Below are 22,300 nucleotides of genomic sequence, written 5' to 3' on the forward strand. Positions count from 1 at the left end.
TGTCATGGCTGCCCACTGCTCACTCAGGGTGATGGTTAAATGCAGAGGACACATTTCACTGTGTACACTGTTGTGATGTGCTGCTGAGTATCACAAGTGACAATCGCTTCATCACTGCTGTGAAATGAAATAAACGCTGTCGGAGCGTGACGTGTGATTGCGTCTGGAGAGTTTAACGTTGCGGTTTAAATCGTCTGTGTTGGCGGCGTAATCTATGTAAGACATTAGTACGTTATAGAGTAGCCGACACAGACCATTCTATAGAGATACACACTATTCCTACTTAGATTGATGTGGGAAGTGGCCGTTTACTGTTGGTCTCGCAATGATGGTAACTTGTACGTTGCAATGCTATATTTGTTTATTGACAGGTGTGTGTGTGTGTTTTAAGTAAAGCTGTGTTAATTGCTTTAATTCATTTTAAATATTTCACACATTAATGTCATCATTTAACACTCACACACACGACACGCCTGAGGGTTTCTATGCAGGCAACCAATTTGTGTTTCTCGCTCATGAGACTAATAGTAAAAGTCAACTTTATTGTCATCTCACCATACAATTACACAGAGAGACGAGATTGTGAAGCTTCAATGATTCACTGTGTGAAAATAAAGACATATTGCAAATGGAATAACACAAAGCGTGACAAAGGACATTGTGCACAGACCCACAATATAGTGAAGGTTGAGACAAACCAGGCGGACAAGTAGCAGCAATATGACAACATATCAGTGTACATGGTATATAATATACTATGATAATAATGGTGGTAGTTGTGATATGACATAATATGATAATAGGAACACAGCAGCACAGTGTGAGGTAGTACTTTATAGTAGTTTAATAGGTAATAGTTTGAAATATTAGTGTCAGCTTTACTTTTAGGAATTCATAGGGTTACATAAATCACACATTTAGCAAACCAATCATGATTATACTTTGCAAAATGGGCAATTAATAATGTTTTTAATTGATTGTGTCTCAGCTGGACCGCTTTCTAGTCAAATATAGTCCTATCTTCACTAATTTTCATGTATTGCACTATTAACAAACATGATGAAAGTGATCATAATCCACTCTTACATACTGAATAAATCTATGATGCAATAAATTGTGTTAAGTTGGCATTTATTTTTGGAGCCTACATGAAGACTGGATCGCATAAAAAAGATCAAATACAAATCCACACGTTTCCTCACAATTATAAACAAACATCAGTTGCTACATGCCTTTGCATATATATTTCACCATTTACCACACAAACACCGGAATCAGGGGTTCCACACCGGATCCCCCACTAGCCTAGACCAAATAAATAAATAAAAAAAATCCAAATTCGCCTTTTCTGTGAATTTTACAGATTTACCTGCATGTGTGTAACAGTATATTACAAATGCATTTGTAGTAATCTGAAATTCATTTACTTTTCTCTCAGAGGAATATCGGTGGGCAATGCTGAAAATAATAATTGCATATATGTGCATTTTTACTTTAATAGAATGCTCCCCAAAGAGCTTTACTTTAAATAAAATTACAAAACTAGACACATTTGGTCTTTGGAAAAATAGAGTCATTTATAAGTCAACTGATTCTTCCAGCCTTCATTTATAGTAACCAGTGCTTCTGCTTTCGGACACATTTTCATCCAATTCTTTCCTCAATACACATAGAATTTCCTATGACATCAGTCTGAATTTAGTTCCTACTTTTCTACACAGTGCCCGCCCTCAACGAGGCTTTTTCTGTAAACCTAAACACAGATAAATTACTTAACATGTAAAACTGCAATACATTTACTTGATACATGTGCTTAAAATCCTTCAAAATATTCATTTCCATGTAATAACATTCATTTTTAGTGTGTCTGTAAGGTCAAGCGTGCGAGGTCGGACTTGACGTAGTTAATATGTAGCTGACAGAAGAGGGTCAATTTAGGTGAACATCTAAAATAATCTACAGCTAAGAGGACTTGTAGGTAAAAGGAAAGCATGCTAAACCAAGACAAGCAGGTATAAGTTCAGTGCTAAAGAACAGTTTGCCTATGACATATGACTAACAAAGATATTACAGAAAAAAAAAATTAAAAAACACTGTGAGGTAAGCACTTTTTTCAAACCGAGCAAGCACCATAAAAAACTAACATTCAAAAGGAGGAGAAAGCAGGCAGGAAAAGCAGAACTCATCATTAATAAAACTTATTCAGAAAGTGTCAACTGTTCATGAATTTAGTGATTATGCCAAAATTGTTCGTTTAAATGTTAAATGCAAATCAAATTCTGCTTGATTTGCTTTTTTTATTTAAATAAGAATTCCATTGAAATGTTTAATGCTCGCAAGCATGTACTGATTACCTATTTGGAAACCACTGTCATTGCACTGGTTCTGCATGTGACCGGCCATTTTGCACAGGCGTGTGCAGCCCGAGTGCGAATGTGCCTGTCTGCAGACACGGAGTTTAAAATACGTAGCAGAATAAAACTAGCATTTAATACTTTTCAAAACGCCACTTCCACCTCCAGCACTGAATAGAGTATGACTTTGTACGCGTAGTGCAACATCGAAATCCCAGGATGCACTGGTGTGCAACAGCACCATCTTCATGCACATTTAGTGTTGAACTTGGAATAATCAGTTTCATGCGTTAAGACACTGAGATGATTGGCAGCTCCAGTCTTCTGTTGTGCGGCCCTGGGGCACGTAGGTGTGCTCAAGTCGAACCCAAGATTGTGCTTCAGCTGCAGTATGGATGTGCTGTAATCGACGGTTATGTTTCTTTACCCTCCTCATCCTCGTCCTTCAGGAAAAGTAAAGGGAACATCCCGAGAATGCAGCCGATCGTCACGCCAATCGCTTTTCCCTGTGACAAATGACTTACGTTACATTCACATTACACCGCACCTACACTACATTTAGTTTGGATCCTGTATTTTGATTGGTTGGTTGGTTTGCACCCACCCCTCGCCAGAAGATGAAGAAAAATCTATGCTTGTTAGTAGGGAGGAGAAAGGAGGCCATTTGCTGATATAGCAAAACGTCTCCCATCTCTGCTCTGATTCTTTCCAACCTTTGATACCACACCACAACAATTTTTGAACAGGATATGAATCAAATTAAAGTTTTGTGAAACATTAAGGTCTCTTGTGCTATGGCGTATGCAGGACTTCTTAATCATATGGAAAAGAAATGGAACACGATGCACTTGGGTGACCCGTTCTAGAGCCAAAAAGAAATGTTTCGCGGTGAAACGTACGGCAAGCAGCCATATAGCACGAAGAACCAGATTAATTATAGTTCCTTGGAAGACATACAAGAGACGTGGAGAGAGGAAGGGGGATTTCTTGCAAACAATTCAAAGCCCATCAGGCACTGATGCTGGGAACAAATACACTGCAGAAATAAGAGTTTTGAACTGATAATAGAAGATTTTTTCCTCCGAGGCCCACACTATTTCTCTACAGAAATGCACCATACCAAATAAAATAAACTAAAATGAAGATTCAATGGCTAGGCATGATCAGAGCTAAGCGAGGAGGAAAAGTAAATTAACTTGGTTAAAAATATGGTGTAGGTGGGGAGAGATTATTATTATTTCTCAAAGATTGAATAAATTTAAAGGTATAGCCTGAAATGAAATGTTTCCTACTTTGAAGAGAGCTACTTTGTTCCCAAAAGTAATATATGGATGTCAGACCTAAATTCAGTCTTTTGAACAGGGATATTAGTGAAAACAGAAGAGATCACATAAGACAGGATACAGGAAGATGAAAAGATGAGTCCGTGAAGTGGGAAAGACCTGGCCTTAAAAGCAAAGCTATGATGTTAAATTTATTTTAACAGTAGAACAGCAACACACATTATTAGTATTTTATATAAATGGGTAAAGGGGATCCAGTATGGTAACGGTCAGTTGATTTGACAGTTTGACTGGGATATTCTGAGATGCTGACTCTAGAAAGGAGTCTAAATCTGAGCAAGGGATTGATGAACTGCAGAAAAGCAGCCTACTGGAGACGAGGGAATATTTTGAGAAAGCACAAATTAATAGAGAAATCTTTTCCTCCCACAAAGACACTTAACTCTGATGTTACAGCCTACAAATGGCAAAAAATGGAAATGAAAACTAAAACATGCATTGAAAAATTAAGCCCCAGATACATGGACTGAACACAAGGACATTGAAAGAAGATCAGTACATTTAAAAACGAGAATAAAAAATGCTAAATAATCTTTTAGGCTGAATATAAATATGCATAAAGTGGGCTAGGTGTATAGTGTACAGGTTTTCCTCTCCTGCTTAACAAAACACATTTTTGAAAATGACCGTTATTGGAAATAATTCATTTTAAATAAAAGGTCCCCTGACATGAGGTCCCTACCACGGTATCTGAAATCAATTTCCGAAATTAAGCCTTGGTGCTCGTTTATCAAGTCCCACAATGACATGGCATTCGCGGAAATAATGTCATCAACAACAATGTTCGGCATGTTGCCATTTTTCCAGAGAAAAAAATTGTATTAACCCACTGGTTCCTCAGAGTCTCATGGGACAGAACTAAAAAATACATTTGTGCTCATTTTTTCATCCAATCACTGAGTAAATGCAATGCTTTGCACAAGTAATAATGGTCGGTGGAGCTACTTTTTTAGGGAAAGGGTGCAAAATTCTCTGGGCAGAAAAAGCATGAGAAATTGGGGGGTAACCTTTCCCCTTATGATGTCTAACGGGACAAATTTCAGATCAGAACGTCTGAGCTGCCACCCTCTGAATGGCAATGCAGAATGACCAAAGCACTCTTTATACATATCGCCATTTCTAGCCAATGCAGGACCATAGACAGACTAGGGGAACTCATATTAATGTTAAATAATTGGGGAAAGCTCCCATTTAAATTCACTTATCCAGAGCGACTTACAATCAGTAGTGACAGGGACAGTCCCCCTGCAGATGGTAGTAAGTGGGGTTCGAACCTGTGACTTTGTGGAATTCTGGTTCAAAGGCGAGTGTCTCACCCACTAGGCTACTACCACCCTACATTTCTGAAAATGAAACAATGTTGACTTCATAAAAAGTACATTGGAAGCACCAAAATAGTGGAGCATGGGACACTGGTGAGGTTTATAGGAAAAATGGGTCACGTAACACAATCAAACTATTTTTGTATGAGCAGTATTGCCTCCGGCAACAATGATTTGATGAAAGAAACTGTTTCTGACGCTCACCATGTGAGAGCTGAGCCTGGTTTGCCACATATCAGCCTGTTTGGGGGTCAGGTCAGGGATCTGCATGCCCAGTCTGGATGCTAGAGCCTCCACATAACCTGCAAGCCTTACCACACAAATACAAAACAGATAAACCCAGATAAAACCGATACAATTGAGTTTGTTGCTGGTCCTCACATGTATTTTGAGGATCAGGATGGCATTTGGGTGAAACAAAGGCACATCAAATGCATGCGTAAGCTCATTTATGTACACGCAGGGATAAAAGTAGGCTGGAAAGGACTGGCAGCACACATCCAAACTAACCATAGATTCAACTGGCTTAAAACTTACAAAGAGAGCATGTGTAAACTGGGCAAAAAAATATTAAAAGGAAAAAGACATGAATGAAAATAGAGATTGTTTGCTTACCCGAGGCCGGCCAGGTCTGATACCAGGTTTCCCAGAGCAGCAGCTGAGGGAAGAGGAATAATGCTGGTGAAAGTTGGACAGCTATACTTAACAAGAGCAGTAGAGTCACACGTGTAAAGAACTAAGTGCTAGTAACATCATATTATTCTAATATGCACAGGTCAGGCTCATTTTGAAATTTCCTGGAAATTAGTGAAGTGACAATTTGTCACGTGACCCACTGCATGTAACCCAGCAGAGACGAGTGAAGTAACCACTCGGCTACATGGTATTTTCAAATTAGCTGGAACAGAAAATATTAGAAAGTAAATAAGAACATAACTCGTGTCGAACATATACTGGCTGATGCACCAGAAACTCCACTAGCATGAAGGTGTTCAAGATTTTCTAATAACCACTGACTTGCATTAGTGAACACGGTGTTCCACTGGACAACTAGAGTAAATGTTGCTGATAAATTTCCTCTCTACAAGTATGCAGATATTCAATCATTAACATTTAACAGTCTCTTACAACATGAACAGTGTCTGAATATGATTCTTGAGCAGTTTCATATTTTAAATTGACAAAATAGGGACCAGATTTTGCATACACTTTACACTGTATTTTGAATATTAATGTATTATTCCTGGGAGGTTTTCTCTGGAACTGTAAAAGTAAAACGGACCCTGATGTCACAAACTGCTTGGAACAGACATCTGGTGTGAGAAAAAAAAAAAAGAGCTCAAACTATCCAGGATCCACTGGACAAAGAAATAAACACTACCTATTAATAGACCTTTACAATACAGCACAAATTGGCCCTCTTACAGTCTATGTAACTAAGTGTGTGTGTGTGTGTGTGTGTGTGTGTGTGTGTGTGTGTGTGTGAGATGGCATTACAGTCCATGCAGCACTGGTGACAACCCAAGAGTTACAGCAGATTGCACAACCACGTGAACGTTGCATGAGTCCCAGAAAGGAAGCAGTGCAGATACCAGACACAGCCGGCGACACATACCGGCCATGGTTGAAATTCCAAAGGTCACACCTATAGACACTTCAATCTGAGTTCCCTGAAGAGAGAATGTACCATTAATACTAGGAACAGGAGAAATTCTGGTGCACGAAACCTTTCTGATCACATTAACAAGTCACTGAATCAGCATATATTCAGCAAAAATGTATTTGTAAGAAGGGTAAAGAATACCCCGGCCTCGCATAAAGCTATTCTCGTAAACGTATCGGAGCTTGAAGGGTCTACAGAATGTAATCTGCCTGAGAAAACCATTCTACTTACTGCAGCAATCATGATGGCGTTGTCCAGAAAGCCGAAGCCTACGAACGGAATGGCGTTGTGGAGAAGCACTACAATCAAATCAGAGAGTGAGAAACAGTTGACTGCACTTCAGCGGCAGAACATGAAACCGGCTTATTATTACTGTGCATTCTATCAGTGTCCACTCTCAGGAATCGACCAGGTTCATTTAAAAAAAATGAAGAGCACGCCTTACCATATCTAACTTGAGCTGCACTTGGAGGAGATGCTTCCAGTTTCTCTAAAACAAATTGAGAAAGATATTCTGTTTAACAAGTAGTCAATCACATAATGTTATTTTTAATAGAAAAGTTAATCACACCCCAAAACACACAGTAAGTAAAAGGGGGTAAATGGTCAGTAGATTGCACTGAAACCATTAGGCCCATATACTTCTAGTACTTTGACCTTCGGGTTATGAAATATTCCCCATGGAGTCAGAACAGTGCCATTAATCAAACATCCACAAATGTAGATTGAACTCACAAATGCTCAAAAATATGCTTCATGTGTTTTGTGCATTAAAAAAAAAATACTTTTAGGATGCACAAAACAATATTTTTATCTTACAGTGTTTAATGTCATATATTTAAAACAATTGCGCATCTGGAAATGGTGTTGTATTCATTTGTAAAGTGGAATATGCATTTTAAAATTGCAGGATTTGCTTGTGTGATTTTTGGCAGCGTCCTGACGTACTTTTAGTTTCACAAATGCTTTTACCAATCAGATATTAGTCCTTTTAACCAAATCACAATAAAGTTTTTCAATGCCATTGTGTCTGCGTATCATCTGTGCAATACTTTATAAAAAATATGAACATGGTCATCGTTCAACCTGGCAGTGTACCCAAATTAATTTAGCTTAATTAACCTATATTCTTGCACTTGATAAAGATTCCATAAATTCATCACTCACAAAGGAGCAAGATATGTATATGAATGCCGCCACAACAGAATGAAGAGACAGTACACTTCACACAGCCTTTCACTTGGCAGAGTCGAGCGCAGGAATTGTTCTTCGGCGCCTGCGTTTCGTCTGAAGAACACGCTGGGGACACATGGCTGCCATAAGAGACGCAAAACGTCCCTGACCCTGCCTTAACCCTGACTGCTGCATGACTAGTCACATGCATTTGCATTTGAACATTATCAATTAAATATAGGCATGACAATAATGCAATACGAACGCACTAGTATTGTCAAAACCTATTGCAGCATGTAAATATTCATTATTAACAAATGATTATTTGCCGAATGCTGATTAAAATAGTGATTAAAAACCTGAAAGTAATATGTGCAGCAGCTGCAATTTCATTTCTGGCTCCAAACCAGCATTAAGTGTCTCATTAAGCCTGAGATTCAATTCAGAGTCGGTGCGGCATGTTCATTACAGGCAGAGTCTGAGCCTTAACTGAGAAATCCTACAGGACTGTGCCGAAACGACAGAAGCTTTTCTTCTTTCTCCGTTTTATTGTTGCGTTCGGAGGAAGCTGCTGCGATTAGAGGATACGGAAACCCTGCACGCACCGTCTGGCCTCCATCGCCATCTGCCTCCTGTCAGGCTGCCATTAAACTCCACATGACAGCCAAGCCCGTAGCACAGAAAAAAGGCATCAGCGCCGCGCTCGAACCACTGACTCCTCGGAGAGCAAATTAGCGGAAGTGGATGAAACAGGAAGGTGTGGAGGATGAAAGGGTCTCCTGAGGAAGCCATCTTAAACCCACTTCTCAGCACACCAACTTATCCGTTTTCAGAAGGCAATAGTGCAAAAAAATATGAAGTCCGTTGTTCATTAGAAAACCATCAAAAAGACAATCAAATCCTCTCCGGACTTCGTTAAAGTTTAAATGATTCTGGTGGCTAGAAATGACCGTTAAGGATGGAATATCTGCATACACGTAGAAGAACTTTATCAGCAACAATTAGTCTTCAGCTTCAGAGGGACGCTGGGGTCACTAATGCGAGTCTCTTTCAACGTAATAATTAGAATCGATTCAACAAATTGATGACTAGATCGAACAAGCTGCAAACGTAAGATTGTTTGGTAATTATTCCTGAATATATAACATGAATTCCTACGTTTACATCGACTATTTCTGATATATTTTGTACTCAAACCCATTTTTTTCCCGGAGAACCATTTGAAATGACCCTAAACACAAGTAGAAACTCAGTCATAACACATGCTGTTCCGGCGTTGTCGAACCATCGGTTATAACACCCAGCTGCTTTTTGATTTATATGAGCATCTGGCATGAAACAAAATCGGAATTTTCTTTAATAACAGAAGCACAAACATTATTGCTTTCCCAACTTCGTTAGTAATGACTGCAGAATTGCACGTCTCTGCAATTTAACACAGACAATTATTTGTTATTCACACACACACACAAAAAGAAATTAAAAAGCCTCCCGTCCTGCTGCGTGACGGTCTTCATTACTTCCAGCGGGTTTGAGGGGGCTCGCGTGGAAAATACAGAACCGTGTGATGAAGTGGAATCAGAACTGCTCATGTGTGCAGCGGGCGGGGCGGGGCGGGGCAGCGGGGTTAGAACGCATGCAGCCACAGCACTCCACACTCATGTCTGTAAAAAGGGGGGCGTGGAGCCCTGCTGCTCACGTTCTGCGGAGCCCGGCGGGCGCGGTCCGCCGCCGGGGGAATTTTCTGGAGCTGCAGAACGTTGAAGAAGCACGAGTGGCGTGTTAGTGAGGCAGAAATACGGGGGCCGACGCCCAGATGGAGGCGGATGAGAGAGGACGGGAAAGTTAAAAGCCCAGGTGTCAAGGAAGCATTACGACCTGAGAAATGAGCCACAGTCAATGTTTCATCGTGCTGCTTTAAAAAAAAGAAATCATTACGGGGGGACTGGCAGCCGAAGTCCTGCGTAGGCACTTGTTTGGTCTCATCGATCCGCAGCAAGTCCCTCCAACACAATAACCGAAATCCATAAAACAATGCTACCTCTCAAAAACCGGAGTAACGACCGCAAACCACCGATGCAACACTCACAAGAACATCGGTACAGGGATATATTCTCTAGTTTTAAAGGCTCTTTCAGGGACAGGGACAGTCCCTGAAAAGCTCTCCAAGTCCTTCAGTGCAGCGAAGGTGGTCAGAAGCATTTATTACTTGATAATAAAAGCCGCCAGTGGTACAGTCGAAGTGCTGATGCAGTACAGCTCTGCAGGCAGCTTTTAACGCGGTGTAACGATCGACTTTGCTTGTTCATCGAGCTTTCACACTCATGCCAAGCGTGAAACAAAAAAACTTGGCATATAATGTTTATTTCACACCAGATTCTTCCAAAAGAGAAGGTGCATTTTAAATAATACCTATGGGGGAAAAATGCTGTATGATGTTTGGCGAGCGAGTTATCATTCAATTCTAATGATAAACTGGAGGCATGAGACTGGAGCAGAAATACAGTTCCAGTTCCAGGCCTGAGTGCAATTTATAGATTGTGTCACAGCTAGAGGAGTAAAGGTCGTGCATCAGCTAGCATATAATGGTGCCTCGAGGGACCAGCGAGATCTCAGATGAGAAGATGAGCACCGATAATTCTGCTGAAGTCTAGTCGTTATCTGAGCTGAGAAATTCGTGTTAAATTCCTGGAATTCACATACACAGGAAAAGGCATCATCTGGATCCACAGAGAACGTGGATGGGAAAAAGAAAGAAACCATCTTCTAATAAATTATGAAATAAAGCAGCATTCAGAAACCCTATTCTGTGGCCCTCTGGGCGTTTCTTTATTTCATATTTAATTTCTTTAGTATCATGTCTCTGGTACACATGGAAAATTCTCCATTATCAAAGCAAAAGCACAGTGCAATATTACATTCACGAGATCAAATATTGTCTTCATGGCCATTGACCATTCATGCCATTCATCAGAGACGGCCGTATTGATTGCAGGAATTTAAACGAGTGCTTATTTATCTAGGTCATCGTTGGACCATCGTTTCATATCCATCTACATTAGCTGCGACTTTTACACCCGTCCTCCGAAAGTCATCAACTACTTCCTACCAGCAAGAAACAGAACATTTATATGAGAGGACCTGGAAAACACACAAACAGGTTTCCAGTTCGATTCCCAAACAGTCAAGGTTCCACTGAGCAAAGCACCGTCCCCACACACTGCTCCCCGGGCGCCTGTCATGGCTGCCCACTGCTCACCAAGGGTGATGGTTAAATGCAGAGGACACATTTCGTTGTGTCACCGTGTGCTGCGCTGCAGTGTTTCACAATGACAATCACTTCACTTTCACTTGCATACACACACATAGAAAGTGTTTAATCACCCAGGACAGAGAAAATGGAAAGATCTGGGTTAGAGGGAAAGGAATGTACCACGCCTGACACTGAATCACCAGACCTCCACACCTTCCTCAGGGACTGGGTTACTATTGAAGAGTAACCCGGTTATTAAATAAGCAGTATGCCAATCCCTGCTACCTCATCACGCCATTGAAAGATCAGAACCACAAAACGCCACATCATTAGCATTGTTTTTTTTTTATTCATCAGGTTGGTTTGATTAATATAAACTTTTTAATATATATTTACCTTGAGCTATCGCCATCGATTCAAAGCTCTGGAGCTCCTGCAGCAAACACGTCCGCTCGTTGGGATGGAGGCCGTAAATGAAATCTCTAGCGCCCTTGGGCGAGCTGAGCGGCTCCAGCTTCTCCTTGCGGGAGTGGGTGCCCAGGCAGCGGGGCAGCGAGCAGGAGGCCGGCGGGAGGGTCTCCAGAGCCGCCGCCGCCGCACTTCTGCAGACCAGCCTGCCTCGCACGGCTCGGCGGAGGCAAAACTTCATCATCTTGGACGCGCCGGCGGACAAAAAAAATAACCTGTAGCTTCAAACCCGTTATAACAAAAAGACAGGAGCTGCGCAAAAAGTGGCCGCTCGGACTCGGCAGCTGCAGCAACTTTTTATAAAACCGAGTAGTATAACCGAAAGTCCGCTAAAGAGGGCGTTGGCGTCACTTTCTTCAGCGCCTTCGAGCCGAAATCTGCCGTTCTAGCGTCCACGCGTGAAAGCCGTGTGGAAAGTTGCTGCTGCGTCGGTCTGTCACGAAGATACGTTCCGCCGCCGAACCTACGTACTTTACGCACCCTGCGCCGAACCTACGTACTTTACGCACCCTGCGCCGAACCTACGTACTTTACGTCGTCTGCGACGATCCTACGTACTTTACGCCGCCTGCGCCGAACCTACGTAGTTTACGCCGCCTGCGCTGCCGGAGCGAGCTAGCTAGGCTAGCGGGCTGCGCCGGACCCGAACCTCGCCGCGTATCAACGGCGGGAGAGTAAAACCGTCCGACCGCGTTTCCCCGCGACGTGGCGTGGCGGGCGCCTCCCCGGTCCGGCCCGGTAGAACGCGGTCTCGCCGGCGACCGACCTACTGGTGGCAACGAGTCGCACGGAAACATCTCGCCGTGTGCGAGGCGTGGAGAAGACCGACGCTCGCCATTTCCAACACGGTCCGACACGCTAAACCGACGCAAATAATAAACGCGACAGAAAACGCGTGCGCTGCTTTTAGTGATTATAAGAGGGTCCGAAACCCCGCCCCCTTTCAAAGTGCATCATGCGAGATGTATTTCGCGGGACGTTTTATGTTTTTAGGTGCTGAATAAAAGGTAGTTCAAATTAATTAGGTTTCTTTCAACTGTAGCGCCTTCGTCAAATTACGGCAGCACATTCTCGAGAAAAGCCGAATATTTTACGATACGTCGTCTTCTTATTTACGTGATGTGAGGACATCTAGTGGCGATCTGCATAAAATAATAACTTGATCTCACGTTGATTATTTACCGTAAATTACTTACTAAATCAATTTTAATCTCAGGTTCCATTACAGAAAACCACCTGTACGTTTGTAGCAGATAAAATAAAAGTACGTTGCCAGTCATAACTTAGTATGTTTTAAATAAACACATTGCTCGTTTTATATAAAAAAAATCTGTAATTTGGATTAAATTACAATCAATTAACTAAGCCAACATAAACATATCATGGTTTGTTTAAAGGCAATCTGCAATATAAAAAAAAATGTATTGCAGCACCGACACCAAAATTACTATTATGATTTGTTAAAACATGCAGGAAAGAAAGTAAACTCTCTGCAATACTACCTTATCTTTTTTTGTTCAAGGTAAAGTGTATTTTTTTAATTACATGTACAATAACGTACACAATTTGAGCAAGGTCACACAAGAGACCAGTAGTAATGATAGAGGTATATCTGTGATTACAGTAGCAAGTCACATTTTAATCGAACCTGGTTCTTTTGCGAACCTTTCTCAGCCGCGCCCCTAGGTTGGGGTCTCAGCCCCGTCTCGGGCTAACGGCCAACTCACAAAAACACTGACGTCCCTCCTGAAAAAGAACAAGGAATGTGCTCTCTCGATGAACCAGACTTCTCTGTGCCCGATGGCTAATTAATCACTTCTACCGACAATTTAAACCTGGACAAGCCCTTCAAGGGAGAAAACACAGACCCAAAAAAAAAAAAAAAAAAAAAACTAAAATATTATGACATCCCTGATGTTCAAAATTAAGATGGTTTAACTTAAATATATATTTATTTTTATTTAAGCGGAAAAATATATATATATATTTTGTTTTCTACTGTCAGTCCCCGCTTGAGTCTGTATCGTCATTAATATAGTCCTCCTCTATAGGTGTTGTGCCATTCTGTGTGCCCCACTCTTCCTCATCGTACTCAATACTGTCGTTGTCCTCCAGAAGTTCATTGTCAGGGTTTGGCCCAGCAGCATCAGCAGCCTCGGGCCCTCTGGGCTCCGCGAAGCCGTCCATATTGTCCCCAGGAGCGGCGAAGCCGTTGTTATTGGAGAAGGCCGCCCGGTCGCGGGAGTCCTCGTCGATGTAGACCTTCTGGTGGCACATGGGGCACGTGTCTTGGATATAGAGCCACTTCCGCAGGCACAGAGCGTGGAAGTAGTGGTGGCACAGCGTGATGCGGGCCGACGTGGTGAACTCCTGGTAACAGATGGCACACACGTCTTCGATCTCGCGCAGCTGGGCGCCCTTGATCTCGGGGAGCGAGTTGATCTTCTTGACAGCCGTCCGCCGGTTGATGAACGTCTTCCAGCCGTTCTTGGCCTGCAGGTAAATATTGAAGTAGGCGTGGAGACACATCATGCAGGCCCGGATCTTGCTGCCGGACTCGAATACCATGGTGTAGGCGCCGTTCCCGAACATTATCACGCCAAATATGAACTCGATGACGTTGCCGGTGGATCGGACGTAGTACACGTAATCGTCCAGCTTCTCCCAGAGGACGCTGTAAAAGCCGTCCACCATGAACAGGACGTACACCGTGAGGGAGACGATGACCTTGAGGCACAGCTCCACGCAGAACGCGGTGACCGCGAACAGCCAGGTGCTGAGGATGTAGCGGTGCCACAGCACGTAGCACAGCAGCACAGGCAACGCAAACAGGCAGCCCGACACCAGCAGCACGGGGAAGTGGCGGCGGAAGGAGGACACCTGCGAGGCACTGAGGGACATGAGGACCGGGTCGGTCATGCCGTGGATGAAGTGCAGGATGGCGGTCAGGAGAAGGCACATGTTGCGGCTGAGCCGCATCAGCCTCACCTCCGGCTTCAGGCCGCTCAGGCCGGTCTGCAGGGCCAGTATGAAGAACAGGACGGGCGCCACGAAGCCCAGCCGCTTGTCCTCCTCCTCCGTGGAGCCGATGAAGGCCAGGATGCTCAGGCCCAGGTAGTGCGCGATGGAGGAGATGACCGCGCTCATGCCCAGCACGGTCAGCGTGGAGTCGCAGCCGCTGATGATCAAGTTGCTGACCAGGTCCCAAAAGACGTCCCACGTCAGGTAGGTCTGCTCGCCGCCGCCGTGGCGCGCCGTCTTCACCACGTACACCAGAATGGCGGCCTGCGCGGTCATGCGGGTCAGCCAGAAGACGCGCAGCACATCGGGGAAGCGGATCCTCTTCCACGTGTCCTCCACCAGCAGCTGCACGCCGTAAATGCGGTACATGTGGCGCACCAGCAAGTAGACGTACCGGCAGGAGTAGTAGAACCACTTGAGCTTAAGGACGAGGCACGCGGCCGTGTTGAGGGCCAGGACGAGGCCGGAGGCCACCGCCACCAGCTGCCGCACGTCCACGGGCAGCTCCATGACGAGGCCCCACAGGGGCAGCATGATGTCCAGGATGACCAGCGCGGCCAATACGGAGCGCACGTTGAGCAGCACGATGTAGCCCGTGCCGAACACCAGCTGGACGACCGCCACGCCCAGCCAGAGCGTGGGGCCGCTGCGCGGCAGCAGCTGGAAGCCCAGCGCCGCTTCGTAGTAGGCGCTGTAAAAGTCTACGTGTGACGTAGCGTAATAGTTCATCAGCACGGCGGCGGCCCCCAGGAGCACGGCGAGCAGCAGCGTGTAGAACTTGAAGAGGGACTTCTGGGACAGGACCAGAACCACGCTCGCAGCCAGAACTCCTACGGGCAACAAAAAAAAGCGACGAGATTCATTATTTCAACCTCGTTTTCACATCAGATAAGAATAATTAACAACACAGTTAATAACCATGAGAATCACTGAGGATGGAGCGGCGTTATTATAATGTGGATACACCGCTCGGGAGAACCACGAGATCACTGCGATAATCAGTACATTGCAGGACAGTTGCTTATAATACTAATCGAGATACCTGCTACAAAAGATCATGATAAAGTACTGAAAGGAATAGATTGGGAGTAAATTATTGGTTCCTCCTCCTGATCACTGCAATTAACAGAGTTCCTCACACGCACTGATTTGATCACTCAGGGTAAACACTGACAACTGATAAGAGTTCATAAATGATGACCTTTTTTGTAGAAAATAAGCTTTTTTTATCGATTAATAGGTTAATTTCTTAACTGCTGACGGAAACAGGCCGAACAGTGAAGTGAGCACTTTATTACACTTTATTACACGTGAACAGAGCGGAATATAACATGACTTGTGCTCGGGTTGTATTGGGGGGGAATGAAGGCCCGCTGCGGATAATCAGCTTTTCGGCGCCGCGGTTTGACAGCTGTCGGCTCTGCGTAAGTTAGCCGCGGAGCTAATTTAGCCGAAAGTTAGCAACGTGCCCGCGGCTGCGGCGGAAGGACAGTCGGCTTCAATCATCTCAAACGAACAGGAAGCGTGGCGTCACGTCTTACCCAAAAGCCTAATTAAAACATTTCCGGCCGCCCCGGCCCATCCAGTCGCGGGTTGATAGTAAGAGTTAAAAATGGCGTCGATAATGAAGATGCAGGGCACACGGAGCGCCACATCCAGCACGGCCAAGGCCTGCTGGCCGATTCGGACGTTGGCCGACGCCATGACAGGAGCCGCCGTCGTCCCGGAGGACCGTGCGCGATTCGGGCCCCTGCTCCCGTCCGACGAGTCTCGGGGCTCCTCGGGAACGTCCGTTCAGGAAACTCCGCAAGGCATTATTTCGCTGGACTGCCGCTGTCCGCCATCTTCGCTTTCCTCCTGTTGCTATGCGAAGAACGCGGAAGTATGAAGCCTTTTAACGGGGCGTCGCGGGTATAGAAATACAGACATAGATCGGCCATTCGCACTCGTGTTAATGGGCACCGTGGAGCATCGTCGTAGTTCTATCGGATGCGTGTGACGTCAGTATCTAGCAGTGTAAGGAAGTGACGTTCCTTAATGGTGTCACGACTTTAGGATTGTTTTTTTAACAGTGTCTAATTAAAATAATATATTTTAGAGTATATATTCCATGTAAATATTTCAGAGAAATTTTTAGTTGATCAAAATCATCCTTTTCTCAAGGGAAACCTGCCCTGCCCTATTGGGGCAGTGGTGGCCTAGCAGTTAAGGAAGCGGCCCCGTAATCAGAAGGTTGCCGGTTTGAATCCTGATCCGCCAAGGTACCACTAAGGTGCTACTGAGCAAATGACGGTGCTGTGTGCACCGTGTGCTGTGCTGCTGTGTACCACAAGTGACAATCACTTCACACACTTCACTTCACCTCTGACAGGGTCAGAGATTAGTGTGATTTTTTGCAAGGTTTAGGATTAAATACTGTATAAAATATTATGTGATTTGGTTGTGAGTACACCTAAAAACCATGTGGTGGTATGGCATAGAAATGTATACCATGCATAAGTCCCTGAGCAAGACTCTGATAAATGCTGTAAATGTAAATATTAGATAATGTCATTAATAATACAACTGTATGCATTCAGACTACTTAAGAAATGTAATTTGATACACAATACTATTTAAAATGTAATAAAAAAAGTAATGTAACTGATTACATTGAGATACTTTTCAATGTAAAATGGGGATGGTTGCATCAGGAAGGGCATCCGCTGTAAAACATTTGCCAGTTTTTACCAACCAGACTGGTTGATCCGCTCTGTGACCCTTAATAGAAGCAGCTGAATGAGGAAAACCAAATATTTACATTCACGGCATTTATCTGACGCCCTTATCCAGAACGACTTACGATCAGTATTTACAGGAACAGTCCCTCTGGAGACACTCAGGGTTAAGTGTCCTGCTCAGGGACACGATGGTTGACTTCAGGCCTCATTTTACTGTTAGCCACTTAAACCACTGCAAAACCACTATCAAATATTTAACATTTAAGAACATTGAACAACTTTACAGTCAGTTGGGGATCCTTCTTGCCCAGAAGGATCCTTCTTCATCCTTCTTTGCCCAGGTAAACCAGCACCCGTTCACTGGAAGGTCTTTGACCATGGTGTGTGCAGAAGCAGTATACGTCAATAATTTTTGTTCATTCGGAGTGTTTCATTCTTTTCCTGACATCTTTTTGCTTTATAATGGTGGACACGGACTAGCAATGGAAATACTGTCACCTGTCCCTTACTTGCAGATAACGACTTTAACAGTCCAGCTCCAACATGTTTGAGGTCAGGACAAGTGACTCGTCACATTCAGTGTCTGCTTCACATGGATATTGGCATGGATTTCTATACAATATACATTTTTAAATAAAATTGTAATCACAACTCTTTCAGTAAGTAACTGTAATTTAATTACTATTCTTTTTGTAATTAAGTAATGCCATCACATGTAACTCATTATTAAGGACTCACACCCTCACGTGCACTCTTCACCCTCCTGCCATCTGGAAAAAGGTACCAAAGCATTGGGGCACCCACTGCCAGACTCGGCAACAGCTTCATCACACAGGCCATCAGGCACCTGAACCCTCAGGGACTTTCCACTTTCTGCAGTGGCTTTGGCACCGTGGCTTAGTTGGTTAAAGTGCCTGTCTAGTAAACAGGCGATCCTGGGTTTGAATCCCAGCGGTGCCTTCATTTGTTACGGGGCAGTGGTGGCCTAGCGTTTAAGGAAGCGACCCCGTAATCAGAATCCTGATCCGCCATGGTGCCGATGAGCAAAGCACAGTCCCCACACACTGCTCCCTGGGCGCCTGTCATGGCTGCACACTGCTCACCAAGGGTGATGGTTAAATACAAAGGACACATTTCGTTGTGTCACCGTGTGCTGTGCTGCAGTGTTTCACAATCACTTTCACTTCAGACTAACACACACTACCTGTTATATTGCAATATTATCTATTAATGCACCATTCTATTTTGCACAGCAGTTTATGCACTTTTTTTGTCACATTTATCATTAATTTCACTAGTTTAGTGCTGTCTGTCTCGTTTTTTGTTAAATGTTACTATTGCACTGCCCGTGTCCCGTTATGCTATGCTTCATGTAGCCCAGTTTAAATCTGATATATTTGTACCAGATTGACTAAAATAAACTGTATTGGACAATCATTTTATATCTTAACCAAAAAAAGACAAGACAAGACATGTAATAACTCAAACTGGTTTTTGGTGTAGTGAAAGTAACAAAAGGATTCGTTGAGATGAGTCACGCTATAACGCCACAGGCAAATCCATTAAACCGTTATTAAAATTAAGGTGGATGGCGACTATAAGCAGATGGCAGACATGAATACAACAGTACCTTTCTTCTGAAAACATGCAGTTTAAATGTAATTTAATTTAAGATTCCATTGGTTTAGCACTGCAAACCTTTAGAACAGCATTATCAGGGGCATAAACGCGGCCACTGCCGAGACATGATCAAACACAAGAGGATTTTTTCCACTTATCCCAGTCAAGACTGTGAGGTAACTGGTACCTGCAGTCAACGGGCCTGTTAAAAAACAGGCTGGAGAGACATTTAGATGTTTAGGCCATTTGTTGCCCATATTTATTCTGTCAGGTTGAGGTTCTCGAGGCAGCAGTTCCAAATACCATCCTTGCCTTGGACAGACGGGATAAAAGACAGAAACTATGAGGAGTTTGTCTTATTCCACGTTCTCCCGGCTATAAAACAGTTTTATTCAACAGTAGGTGCGGCAGTTTGAACTGCTTGTAATTTACACATGGCAACATTTTCCCAAGATCGACATCATCGATTGAGGTTTCAATTCATATGACCTGTTTAAACTACTCAAAACCAGGTTTAAGAAGAATGAAAAACTGCACGTCCTGTAAGTGAAAGATGCGCTTCAGTCCGTCTCTCTGAAGAACACCTTCACTGTGTTCTCATAAATGGTGTCGGCCAACTCCAGTGGGTCCTCGGTCCTGGCTTCAGCCATGACTTCTAATACCTGTCTGTGCACAAGAGAAATAAAAGATTATCAACATTACTCCTTGGGAAGACTGCGGTTTGTATCCTTATACATAAAGAGTTACAACATGTTCATGCTTACATAATATGGCAAGGCTCATTCCTGTCCTTCAAACAATATCCTGCTTCCCATTTCTTCTTTGTGGGAAACGTGGTTTTGACTGATTTTGCTCCTGCATGGGTGTTCTTTATACCACACCAAGGTGCATCTGAAACATCCAAGGATATCCACACTTATCTACGGTTTGTGTGAAATACGTGGTTGTTTTTTTCTCTGGAGGAAAAGTAGCCACCAACCTGTTTCTATCATGAGTCTTTCAGTAGGGATGGATTTCATTGCCTCTAGATTGTCCTCACTTTTCAAGGAACTGTACAATTTCATAATAATGATATTATAATGATATAACAGTAGTATTAAATGACCTAATTATGTCATTATGATATCTCAGCAACCCACCAGCCATTGATCCCGATGTAAAGATCCAAGTCAATGAGAGCAGCAGCATCTTCCTTGGTCCCATCAAAAGAATGCACCTACAGAATTAATAATGTGGTTAATCACTACTGTTCAAAAACGGCAATGAACTGAAGCGACAAAGTGAAATACAATATATACAATAACAATTGCACACAGTAATGGAGAGTAATGATACATTTTGCTTTTATGTCATAGGGCCACGTATCCACCTTTTTCCATGCCACTATGCTGAAATTTTAGTCAGATTTTGTGTATAATTGTATGTTTAATTTATTCTTACCACACCACCTGCACAGCGGTCCCTGTTTCGTTTCATGATTTCTGTCAACAATGTAAAACCATTTCAAACAATCATGCAACACAAATATAACGTAAAATCAAGAATAAATCTCAATACATCAGAAACAAACCCAGAAATTCCTTGTGCGAGTTCCTGCAGTGGAGGAACATTGGCAGTTTGGTATCTTCAGCCAAGTCGAACTGCTTTTCAAAATATCTGAAAACAGAAGGATAGATATTAATGGATCAAAATAATATTTAATAATGAATCCTAACATTATATCAACAGTCATCATGGGTGAAAGAAACTCACTTCAGTTGTGTCTCTTTTGCGCAAAACTCCAACCGATCAAAATCTGTGCCGAACAGGAAGGTAGTGTGGTATTTAATTCAATCAATTTATTTCGATGAGATATAAGTGTATATGAGGATGCAGCGTACCGAGTCCACATTCACCGATGGCCACCACCTTGGCCTTGTTCGCCATCGCCAGCTCCCTCAGCGATGCATAGTACTTATCGGCGCCGTTCTGCTCGAACTCATTACAGCGGGTTGGGTGGCAGCCAACAGTGCAGTAAAAGTCGTCTAGCCCGGGGCAGGGTAGGCGCAGGGGAAAAATACCGCAACTGAGACATTTACACTTACAGCATTTACCAAACGCCCTTATCCAGAGCGACTTACAATCAGTAGTTACAGGGACAGTCCCCCCTGGAGACACTCAGGGTTAAGTGTCTTGCTCAGGGACACAATGGTAGTAAGTGGGGTTTGAACCTGGGTCTTCTGGTTCATAGGCGAGTGTGTTACTGTGTGATTACTGTGATACTGTGTGATTCATGGTAAACACCACAATATGTAGAGAAAAAAAAGGTAATAACCTCTCGATTCGGATAATTTAAGGGCCTCCTTGGCGTCTTCGACGTTCCCTCCTGTGATCATGAACTGTGACGATGAAAAGATGGAGATCAGTGCGCTGTGATGAACTGTGCTGTGGATGTTCTGCCTCCGCCCCGCGTTACCTTCTGCACTCCCGCCGCAGCAGCTCTTTCAACGACGTCGTCAAAGTCATCTGGGGGGGAACAAAGCAGCGAGAAGCGGATAAGCCCGCAGAACTCCGCGCAGAGCGGCGTTTAATAGACGGACTACCTCGGTGTTTCCTGCTCCCTCTGTAAACGCCCCTGAACATGGGGTCCGTCAGGTTCACGCCGATGTCTGGAGGGACGATACAAGACGATACAAGCTTACAGGAGCAGCGGTACTTTTACATTTCATTGTTCTTACCTTAAAAGTTAGATCCGCTCACCGGTAATTACTTACCGATGAACTTGAAGCGCGCCATTGCAATTTTGGAGTAGTTGGAGGAGCACCATCTGCGTGCAAGTTTCGCCACGCCCATAATTCGAGTAGTCGTAAACACCGCAGTAAACGCGCACACTCTATGTCTGACATTCTGTGCAGATCAAACGAACTGAAGCCGCAGAAATAAATAGGGCTGATTCGAGGGCAATTGCTTCTGGCAGAGCAACCCCGGCCGAGTCGAAAAGGCGTGGGTGTCTGATGCTTGAAAGACCCCAAGACCCCATGACCCCAGGTTACATCACTGATAAACACTCACCGGCCACTTTGTTAGGCACATCTGGTGAACTGCTCGATTATGCAAATTACACATCAGCCAATCACGTGGTGGCAACTCAATGCATTTAGGCATGTTGACATGGTCAAGACGAACCGCTGCAGTTCAAACCGAGCGTCAGAATGGGGAAGAAAGGTGATTTAAGTGACTTTTCACGTGGCATGGCTGTTGGTGCCAGACGGGCTGGTCTGAGTATTTCAGAAACTGCTGATCTTCTGAGATTGTCAAGCACATTCATTTCTAGGGTTCACAGAGGGAGCAGTGGTGGCCTAGCGGTTAAGGAAGCGGGCCCGT

At 43.8% G+C, this 22,300-nt stretch overlaps 3 protein-coding genes across 5 annotated transcripts; all 3 read right to left on the reverse strand.

The window, feature by feature from the left end:
- Positions 1–1,114: 1,114 nt before the first annotated feature.
- LOC114774251 (transmembrane protein 65-like) lies at positions 1,115–12,416 on the reverse strand. Of its 2 annotated transcripts, XM_028966192.1 has the most exons (9): positions 12,347–12,416; positions 11,505–11,760; positions 9,555–9,605; positions 7,128–7,172; positions 6,914–6,981; positions 6,635–6,689; positions 5,635–5,677; positions 5,224–5,329; positions 1,115–2,860 (listed from the first exon to the last, which is right to left on the reverse strand). In XM_028966192.1, the coding sequence occupies exons 1-9, from the start codon at positions 12,371–12,373 to the stop codon at positions 2,768–2,770; spliced, it is 744 nt and encodes a 247-aa protein (XP_028822025.1). In that variant the 5' UTR covers positions 12,374–12,416; the 3' UTR covers positions 1,115–2,767. The 2 variants fall into 2 exon arrangements, with proteins under 2 accessions (XP_028822025.1, XP_028822026.1); XM_028966193.1 differs by lacking the exon at positions 9,555–9,605.
- A 536-nt stretch (positions 12,417–12,952) lies between these two features.
- Positions 12,953–16,458, reverse strand: LOC114774233 (E3 ubiquitin-protein ligase RNF139-like). The gene is made up of 2 exons (XM_028966160.1): positions 16,139–16,458; positions 12,953–15,427 (listed from the first exon to the last, which is right to left on the reverse strand). Exons 1-2 carry the CDS (start codon positions 16,299–16,301, stop codon positions 13,578–13,580), a joined length of 2,013 nt encoding a protein of 670 aa, XP_028821993.1. The 5' UTR covers positions 16,302–16,458; the 3' UTR covers positions 12,953–13,577.
- A 2,711-nt stretch (positions 16,459–19,169) lies between these two features.
- Positions 19,170–21,760, reverse strand: LOC114774230 (putative deoxyribonuclease TATDN1). Of its 2 annotated transcripts, none has more exons than XM_028966157.1 (12): positions 21,691–21,760; positions 21,520–21,585; positions 21,393–21,442; positions 21,252–21,315; positions 20,818–20,961; positions 20,690–20,732; positions 20,508–20,593; positions 20,378–20,418; positions 20,077–20,153; positions 19,917–19,987; positions 19,702–19,828; positions 19,170–19,599 (listed from the first exon to the last, which is right to left on the reverse strand). In XM_028966157.1, exons 1-12 carry the CDS (start codon positions 21,710–21,712, stop codon positions 19,593–19,595), a joined length of 798 nt encoding a protein of 265 aa, XP_028821990.1. In that variant the 5' UTR covers positions 21,713–21,760; the 3' UTR covers positions 19,170–19,592. The 2 variants fall into 2 exon arrangements, with proteins under 2 accessions (XP_028821990.1, XP_028821989.1); XM_028966156.1 differs by having other exon boundaries at positions 19,170–19,603.
- Between the last annotated feature and the right edge of the window lie 540 nt (positions 21,761–22,300).

This window comes from Denticeps clupeoides, unplaced genomic scaffold (genome assembly GCF_900700375.1).
Source record: "Denticeps clupeoides unplaced genomic scaffold, fDenClu1.1, whole genome shotgun sequence".
In the NCBI taxonomy this organism is placed as follows: domain Eukaryota; kingdom Metazoa; phylum Chordata; class Actinopteri; order Clupeiformes; family Denticipitidae; genus Denticeps; species Denticeps clupeoides.

What these genes read in the sequence shown, in the direction of transcription:
- LOC114774251 (XM_028966192.1), bottom strand. Translation starts at nt 12,373, where the DNA reads ATGTTTCCGTGCGACTCGTTGCCACCA. An exon ending in TGGAATTTCAACCATGGCCG is followed by an intron (nt 5,678 to 6,634) that starts GTATGTGTCGCC and finishes CTCTTCCCTCAG; the next exon opens with CTGCTGCTCTGGGAAACCTG. An exon ending in TCAGACCTGGCCGGCCTCGG is followed by an intron (nt 5,330 to 5,634) that starts GTAAGCAAACAA and finishes TTGTGTGGTAAG; the next exon opens with GCTTGCAGGTTATGTGGAGG.
- LOC114774233 (XM_028966160.1), bottom strand. Translation starts at nt 16,301, where the DNA reads ATGGCGTCGGCCAACGTCCGAATCGGCCAGCAGGCCTTGGCCGTGCTG. An exon ending in TGTTTTAATTAGGCTTTTGG is followed by an intron (nt 15,428 to 16,138) that starts GTAAGACGTGAC and finishes TGTTGCCCGTAG; the next exon opens with GAGTTCTGGCTGCGAGCGTG.
- LOC114774230 (XM_028966156.1), bottom strand. Translation starts at nt 21,712, where the DNA reads ATGGCGCGCTTCAAGTTCATCG. An exon ending in GGCGCGCTTCAAGTTCATCG is followed by an intron (nt 21,586 to 21,690) that starts GTAAGTAATTAC and finishes TCGTCCCTCCAG; the next exon opens with ACATCGGCGTGAACCTGACG. An exon ending in ACCGCTGTGCAGGTGGTGTG is followed by an intron (nt 20,154 to 20,377) that starts GTAAGAATAAAT and finishes TTAATTCTGTAG; the next exon opens with GTGCATTCTTTTGATGGGAC.